The sequence below is a fragment of the Lichenostomus cassidix genome, chromosome Z (genome assembly GCF_008360975.1).
Source record: "Lichenostomus cassidix isolate B80296 chromosome Z, HeHo_3.0, whole genome shotgun sequence".
Lineage (NCBI taxonomy): Eukaryota > Metazoa > Chordata > Aves > Passeriformes > Meliphagidae > Lichenostomus > Lichenostomus cassidix.
The window spans coordinates 65,332,854-65,341,324 of NC_139511.1; the positions used below are offsets into that span (position 1 = coordinate 65,332,854).

Below are 8,471 nucleotides of genomic sequence, written 5' to 3' on the forward strand. Positions count from 1 at the left end.
CCAGCTTTATGACAGCTAGATTAGCCAGAACAACCCCTAGATCCACGGCTACCTCCAATTTTTTGTGGTGCCTCCAGTGGAGCTGGAGCCAAGCCCCAGGGAGCTTCATAGCCATTAGCAAAACCAAGAGAAACTGGCCCTGCGGGAGACGAAAGGAACCTGCAGGTCTCCAGCCTCAGCAGCCTCCACCTCAAAGCAGTAAAACTAGAGCTCAGCCACTGTTAGGATGGGCAGAGCAGGAGCAAGGCCAGCAGGCAAATGGGGTCTGCAACTGCCAGACCATCCCGCTCCAGTCACACCAGCACAGGCCACTGTCACCACTGCTTGCATTCTCCCCCCAAGGGCAGTGCCAATGGCCACACACAGCCCCACTTGTCTGTGGTACTTAATTTTATTGGTATAAAAGCCCACTGTGGATAAAACTGCCTTCTCAGCCCGATGGCAGTTTCTCCCTCCCAGCCCTGTGGCACAGAACCAGGGCTGGTACCCGCCTGAAAATCCCCAAGAACAGGAGAGGGCAATGATCCATTGGAATGGTCCCTTGAACCCCCTCCCAAATCTGTGCCGGCAACAGCTGTGGCATTGCATCTCCTCCCAAGCCCTCCACCACCCTCCATGTCCACTGGGTCCTTTGGATACTGTCTTTCTCCCTCCCCTCCTCCCATCCTGCATGCTGTGGGTTAACCTGTGGGTCCCCCAGCACTATCCTGCTGCACCAGGATGCTGACTCTCTGCGCTACTGCAGGTCAGCGCCGGGGCCGTGGCTCCTGGGGCAGCAGGACTGGGCAGAGAGGTAAAAGTAAGGAGCACTACAGTAGCCAGCCAGGACCCAGGGCACGGCAGCACTTTGCAAAGCCCCTTCCTCCATCCTGCAGTGAGGAGGCAATGCGGGCCCCCCGCCCTGGCACAGGGGGCAGCACATCTGTGGCAGCGGGGGGAGAAGCAATGGGTTTCTTTGGGCTCAAGCCTCCGGCAGTCACAGGCAGGCTAACTGGGGCTGAGCTCACAGCAGGGCCAGCAAAGTCGGGTCCCCCAAAACTGAGATGTTTTACGGGGACTCTCAAAGGGACATTGGAGTGAGCCAGTCTCAGCCACACCAGTAGGCTGGCTGCCACAGCTGAACCCCAGCGCCTGCCCTGCCAGTGCTGGCCGGGGTCCCCCAGTCCAGGAGAAAAGATATTGCAAAGAAGGTGATGGCTGATCCTGCCGCCAGGATAGGAGGGGAGGGTAGGGGTGGATGGGGACTGGAACATCCTGCAGGGCCTCAGGATCCTGGTTGGGGGCTGGCTCCGCTCCGTAAACCTGCAGGAACCAAGAAGAGAAGCAGTGAGTTTTCACCAAACTCTTTATCTCACTCCACCCAGGAGAGGCAACAACCCAACCATGTCCCCAAAAACTACATGGTCCTCCAGTCTGGGAGACAAGGCGATGATGCCCTTGTTTGAGCCACAGGGAAAACCTCTTGACATCCCAGCACCAGTCCTGATACCCCACATGACCTGAAGTGTCCCCCACCCCCTTTATGGAGGAGCACTTACAGAGCAGGAAGCGCCGCAGGTTCTGCGCAGATCCCCCCGAGAGAACGTAAGCCCAGGCAGCAGCAGCAGCCATCAGCAGGTAGGAGGGCACCAGGCTGCCCACGTAGAGGGGGTTGCAAAATGACTGTGGAGAGAGGTAGGAGAAGTGTGAGCAGGCAGGAGAGGACAGGGACAGGATGTGTGGCAATGTCACCACCTCAGTGAATAGAATGGGACAGGGGACACCAACTCCAGGATTTGGTTTGTGCAGGGCCAGCTGCTTTGCTAGTGCCAAAGGCTGTTTCACCCCAGCACAGGGATCAGTACTCCAAATATAGGTGCAGGTGCAGAGCCCTACTCCCATTTACTCACCGACCCCGAAACAGTGAGATGCATGATAACGACTGCTGCGATCTCCCACCAGCGCCGGTGCTCGCAGCCATGAAAGAAGAGGATCCCCCAGAAGGTGTGAAGGAAAATCAGCACCATGGTCATAAAAGCTGCAGGGAGAAGCAGTGAGATGTCACCAGGGAATTACCTACCTGACCTGGCCTGCAGGCTTGGGGAAGGGATGGAGATGAGTCAGTAAATGGGGGTAGAGAAACAGCTTGGCTGGACTGGGTGGTGCGGGGTCAGACCTCGAGAGTGGGAGACATGAAAAGAAGAACAGGGAGGGTCACAAGGGACAGCAAGAAGGGTTTGGCACAGAGATGTGGTAGGGGGTCAGGCGGGTGTGGATGCAGCATGGACAGACAACCCAAGAGGGAAAACTGTTGCCTCTGCGTTGGTGCAGACATGTGAGCGAAGGGTGCCAATTACTCACCTGAGGTCAGGAAATACAGCTGTGAATCCCCATGGATGCCCACAGTGCCAGGCCCTAACGCGTCTGCCAGGAGATTGATCATGGAGAAGGCGCCACTCATGAGACCAAAGCCCACTCCAGCCACTGCCAGGACAAGGATACTGTTAAGCTGTGAGCCTCCCAAGGGCCACCCCACGCACCTCTCAGCCAGCTTTGGCATGAGAAATCTCCCTTTGCTCCCAGCACCATGCTCCGTCCTGCCCAGCCTCGCTCCCTGCCCTGCTATGCACAACACTCACCATATGCCATTTGCTGGATGGAAATGGGGGAGCAGCCGTCCTCACTGAGGGCCACCAGCCCCTCGATGGCCTTCCTGTGGGGTGAAAGCACACTGAAGTCCAGCAAAGCTAAGCCACCCCTCGAAGCATGGTGCAGTATTCACTCTGTGCCATGCCACCCTCCTGGCAACCTCCCCCTCCCCAAGCAACACCCACCATGGAGATCGTCTCTGTGACTGTACCACCAGACAAACCAGGCATGTGAAAATCACATGAAGCCACACAGAAAGATTTTCCACAGAGGAATGTGGGTGCCAGCCAGGCCAGCTGAGCAGGGCTGGTGTGAGCAGGACATTGGGTGTAAGGCAAGCAGCACCCCCGCATGGAAAGAGGCCCCACTGCAGGCATGGGAGGCTGTACATGATCTCTGCACTTATACTAAGAAGATGTTGACAAACAACGGAGGAGGTGCAGGGAAGAGCTCAAAGAGCTTTTTGGGGAGAGAAACTGGGAGAGGAGAGGCTTCATAATTTGTACCAGCTAGAGGTGTGACACGTGAGGAGGATGCCAGACAGCTCCTCAGCCCGAGGAGGACAGCAGCACTTGGGACCGGAGATCCGCAAGGCCAAGGAAACACAGTGGTTTATGTCAGAGGCTGCTCCGTGGAGCTCTGCTACCCTCTGCCTGGCCGCCTCTGGCAGTGCCCTGCCGCCGGGAGCAGCATGAGCCTGCAGACAGGGCTCCCCCCCAGCCTTCTCCCAGCTCCCATCTGGGAAGGCTAAGGGGTATGAAGGACACCTTCCCGTGCCTGCCTGCCCAGCCCCAGTGTAGTGTCCGTCCATACACTGGACAGGGGGCAGCACATGCTCCCCCAGCAGCACAAATCCCCATGCTCCAAGATAATGGTATGAGCAAGGCCAGGAGCTGCTGAGGCTGCACTGAGACTGTCTCCCAAGTTGGTCAGGGCACTAGATCCTCCATACCTTAGGGCTGTGCTGCTCCACCACCTGAGACCCAGTAAGGTCAACACACCGAAACAGGTGCCACCCATGTGCTCCCAGTAAGCACTGAGGCAGCTTGGTACCACACTTGACACTCCCCCTAACCCAGCAGCTCACAGACAAAATCTGGCACCACCATGGCCAGGAAGACTGTCCAGCAGCGCTGGCACAGCAGGGGAGATGTCGTTACCTGAGGAGCTTGTAGTAAAGGAAGCGAAAGGCCTCCTGCAGCAGCACAGAGAACATCACCCCAAAAATCAGGAGCCCCTTCTGCAGCCGCTCATCCTGGGGGTCGCTGGCTTTCACTGCGATAAACCAGATGAGGGAGGAGAGCAGCAGTGACACCAGCCAGAAGAAAGCCCTGTAAGAGACAGAGCTTGCTGGCACCAGTGCTGTGCCAGAGCCCCTGCTGTGGTGGGACTGGCACTGGCAGCTGTGCCCTGGCCTTGCCCACTCTCCTACCAGAACCAGTGCCATTCTGGTACCAGTGCTGGGCAGGTAGTGCCTGCATGCCTGACCCACTAGTCACTAGAAGTGGTACCAGTGGCCCTGTTGTGCCCACAGAAGTACCAGCACCTGCGCCAGGCTCATACCCACATCAGCACCAGTTACAGTACCACATCTTTCTTGTCCCACAGTGGTACTGCTTCCAGTTTCCCAGCTGCACACATGCACCAGTACCATCACCAATCCTCCAGTGGTACTGTATGAGTGCTGGTGTCCACGATGTGGCAATGGCTGCGACAGTAACAGAAACAATACTGGTGCTCCTGTCATGCAAGCAGTAGCACCGGTAGGTGTACTGGTGACTCCAGTGAGCCCACAACAGCACCACAAGGTGTACTGGTGACTCCAGTGAGCCCACAACAGCACCACAAGGTGTACTGGTGACTCCAATGAGCCCACAACAGCACCAGTAAGTGTACTGGTGACTCCAGTGAGCCCACAACAGCACCAGTATGTGTACTGGTGACTCCAGTGAGCCCACAACAGCACCAGTAGGTTTACTGGTGACTCCAATGAGCCCACAGCAGCACCACAAGGTGTACTGGTGACTCCAATGAGCCCACAACAGCACCAGTCTGAGTACTGGTGTGCCCATTGCATGCACGATGCTGCCTCAGCCACTACCAGTCACATGGCTATCACACCCCTGATGCCACCACCACCTTGTCACACCCATACTAGTACCAGCACCCTGTAACACCCACACCGCGCCGGCAGCGCCACTGGTGCCAGCGCCCCTGTCACGGCTACAGCGGCCGCGCACGGCACCGGACCAGCACCCCATCACACCCACACCGGCACCAGCACCAGCACCAGCAGCAGAATCAGTGCCCCCATCGCGATCGTCCCGGTAGCAGCACCGGCGCTGGTTCCAGCGCCCCGGCACGCCCGCAGCGCTCCCGGAGCCCATCCTGGCCCCACCCCGCGGCAGCACCGGAGCCCCCGCCGCTGACTGACCCGGCGATGAGGATGATGATGCGGAGCGGGTCGCGGGCGATGGTGAAGATGAAGAGGCCGAACGCGGGCCCGAAGGCGATGAAGGTGCACCCGAAGAAGACGGCGAGCGTCATTTCGGCGGGAGCGGGGACACGGGACCGGGCTCGGACCCGGAGCTCGGACCGGACGGGCCCCGCGGCCCCTTCCCCCTCCGCCGCCCTTCCGGGGCCGATGACGTCACACGTGCGCGCGCCGCCGCCGCCGGAAGCGGCGTCCCGGGGCGGGACGGGGGGCGGGGCCAGGCCTGTCAATCACGGGGCGCGGGGCTGGATGGCGGGAAAGGCCTGTCCGGAGCGGGTCGGGCGCTGGGACGGGCGCCTCAGGGAACGGGGGACAGAGCCAGCTTGGCGGAGCTCACCAAGCGTCTGGACAGTGCTCCCAGGCACATGGTGTGACTCTTGGGGTGTGCTGTGCAGGGCCAGGAGCTGGAGTCGATGATTCGTGTGGATGGCTCCCAGCTCGGGATGTCCTGTGATCCTGAGGGGACACAGCCTGCGCCCAGGCCAGCTTGGCGTTGTCCCCACGGGCACGCCGTGAGTGAGGCCCCCAGGAGTAGGGGCTGAGTGGGGTGTGCAGGCTGCCCCACCCTCAGTGGTGCTGTGCTCCCTCCGCTCGGCGCCTGGAGCCTCCCACCTCAACGGGATCGACACGGAAATCCGGGAGTGCACTTGAGGGCACTTTCCACACGCTGACACCCACACCCCAACACACACCCTTTCCACCTCCAGAAGACTTTGGACAGGTGCACTGGGTGTAGAGCTCTGCACATGCTGAATTGGCAGAAACGCAGCGCCCGTGCCAATCTTGGCACACATGCAGCAAGGTCAGAGAAGGCTTGTGAGGGGTCTGGGTCTCATTCACTCGTGGAACACAGGCCCTGATTCTAATAGGCACAATTCACAGCAGAGCACTCCCACTTGGGGTACAGAGGGCTCTCCCGAACCAGGGGAATCCCAGGGGAGCAGCAAGATGTGGGTCCCAAAATATCCCCTCCAGCTCATGGGATTGCCCTTGGAGACAGCAAGTTGATAGCTGGAAATGGGAACCACATTTTTTTTCCACTTCCTCCAGACATGTTTGGAGGAAGTGGAATGACTGATGTTTGCTTGATCACCAGGGTTTACAGGGCCAAGTCATGCCCCAGCACAAGGGATCCCAAAGAAGGAGAGAGGGCAGTAGTTTTGTCTCTGCCTAAGGTTTTGTGGCTTCTTTGCAAAGCAGCTCGATCAGATCATCTGGCCCAGAGAAAGTCACATCTCACTCTGTAAGCCGGGGACATCCACTTAGAGACCCTGTGTTCCTTTCAGTGATGGCTCTGGGAGATCTGCCTGCTTGATCAAGAGAGTTTCCTGGGTGAGGATACCCAGGACCCACTGAGGGGTGGAGATGAAGGCTGGGGCTTGCCAGCTGGGAGATGTGGCTCTGGTGGCTGCAACATCGGGGAGGATGGGTCACAACAGGAGGTGTCACAAGGGACATGACCAGGCAGCCCCAGCTTCACTGCAGCTGAATTCTGGTGACCAGTGAGTGTGCATGCAGAGGAATGCCAGACTGGATAGGGACAGGGGCAGGTTCCCAGGGGGTTTCTAATGAGAAGAGACATGAGCCCCTCAGGGCAGGACAGGGCACAGAACTGCACTTGGGGCTGAAAGAAGAGCTTAGGGCTCTCAGTGGTGGCAGGTGCCCAGTGAGGCTTTGGGGACGTGCTGGGTGTCTCCAGGCCCTTGCTCCCTGCCACCCAGACCTGATGAGCTCCCTTTCTGTCCACCAGGCCTTAGCTCCAACACTGATGTTCTTCCTGGCTCTGCTGACCATCCAGCCCAGACTGCTGCGCCATGACCAGACCCAAATGGACACAGCCAAATAGATGGAAGAGTGTGAGGAATATCTGCATCATGAGATGACTTGGCTGCTGCAGCTGGTTGAGGGGAAAAGGGGCACGCACCATGGAAGCCCCAACTCCTTTCTGCAGTGCAGCAGCAGTGGCTGTTTTGTGGTGCTGCAGCAGCCCTGGTCCTGGTCACTGTGGGCTGCTGTCTGGACAGGTGAAGGAAGCATGCCTCTGCCAGCTGCAGGCAGCAGGAGAGTTCCACCAACAAGGAGGACAAAGGCCAGGAGAAGTTCAAAGGTGCCCATAGTGGTGTCAGATCTTGGTGACCACCCTATCCATCACCAATGGAAACATTCAAGCTAAGGCTGGATGAGGCTGTTGAGAATGCCCCTGCTCATTGTGGCAATGGTCTTTAGAGATCCCTTCTGACCCCAACTATTCTGTGATTCCAAAGCAGGACCTGCCCAGCACATGAGCCAGTGTGATAAAATCAAGAACAGTGATTTTATCATCTCCAAAGGCTATGAAGTTCACCTAAATGATGATCCTAGCCCAGTCCACAGAGACAGCAAACATCAATATAGGGAAGATATCCTGCAAGAAAGGCATGGCATAACAGAACCCTGAGAACAAGTACTTTTAATTTATTTTCTTTTGCTCTGAAAGGCAATGAATCAACCTTGTGAGCAGCAACCACTAAACCAATGCAATGAATGGTCCCCAAAGGTCCCTTGCTGCCTGTCACGCTGTCATAGGCCTGTCTTGCAGCAGAGATGCTGCAGTGCTGGTCCCACATCCCCTGAGCAAGTGGAGCAGGGGCCCCACATCCTCCTGTACTGCACGCTGCACCCTCACAGACAGAACAGCCTCAAGCACTGCATATGGAGCATGCTCATACAAAAATGAGACAGCACCATGTACTCACAGCTATCTGTGCTTCCCTCCAGCTGCCTCTATTGGCATTGACAAGTCAGAAATACCAGTTTTGGGGCTGGGAGATTTGTGTGGCACTTGTCTTTAGGGGGTCTGACCTGTTTTCAAATCCCCCAGAGCCTTGCAAAACCCTCACAACTTGGCAACACAGTTTTCCTGGCCCTCACCCCGATGTTTCAAGCTGTAGATGCAGGGAGGGACTGAGGGGTGGCAGTAGTCTGTGCCTGGCTCTGCACAGCTCGACAAGTCTCATCAAAATATCTCAGATGCTCTTTGTGTGGTCCTCCCCCTCCAGCATGTAGTTCAAGGGCATTGAGCAGGAAGGGTTCAGAGATGAAATGAGGCACTGGAGAGATGAGAGAACTGGAGCAGAGAGCAGGGGTGAAAGGCTGCCGAAGGTTAATGTGCTGGTATATCAATGGGGTGGCAGCCCACGGCATAGCTGAAAGCTCTTTGGGGAGATCTTCAGTCTGCCAGGCCAAGGTAAACAAATCCAAAGGTTGAAATTCAATGGGAGAGGTGCAGAGAGAGGAAGGGAGGAGCACACAAACACCTCGGTCACCAGTGTGGGTCTGTGACACCTGTGGGGAGACATGCTCCCATGCC

General features: G+C 57.5%; 1 protein-coding gene across 1 annotated transcript; it reads right to left on the reverse strand.

Moving 5' to 3' along the window:
- Positions 1-372: 372 nt before the first annotated feature.
- Positions 373-5,279, reverse strand: LOC146425111 (gamma-secretase subunit Aph-1b-like). The gene is made up of 7 exons (XM_085043711.1): positions 5,063-5,279; positions 3,789-3,959; positions 2,619-2,692; positions 2,341-2,463; positions 1,890-2,017; positions 1,539-1,662; positions 373-1,302 (listed from the first exon to the last, which is right to left on the reverse strand). The coding sequence occupies exons 1-7, from the start codon at positions 5,173-5,175 to the stop codon at positions 1,265-1,267; spliced, it is 771 nt and encodes a 256-aa protein (XP_084899837.1). The 5' UTR covers positions 5,176-5,279; the 3' UTR covers positions 373-1,264.
- Positions 5,280-8,471: the final 3,192 nt, after the last annotated feature.

Bases quoted from the DNA above. Each gene is read 5' to 3' on its own strand.
- LOC146425111 (XM_085043711.1), bottom strand. From the start codon at position 5,175: ATGACGCTCGCCGTCTTCTTCGGGTGCACCTTCATCGCCTTCGGGCCC. The intron at 2,464-2,618 runs GTGAGTGTTGTG...TTGTCCTGGCAG, and splicing joins CATCCAGCAAATGGCATATG to TGGCTGGAGTGGGCTTTGGT. The intron at 1,303-1,538 runs GTAAGTGCTCCT...TGGTTCCTGCAG, and splicing joins CCTGCGGCGCTTCCTGCTCT to GTTTACGGAGCGGAGCCAGC.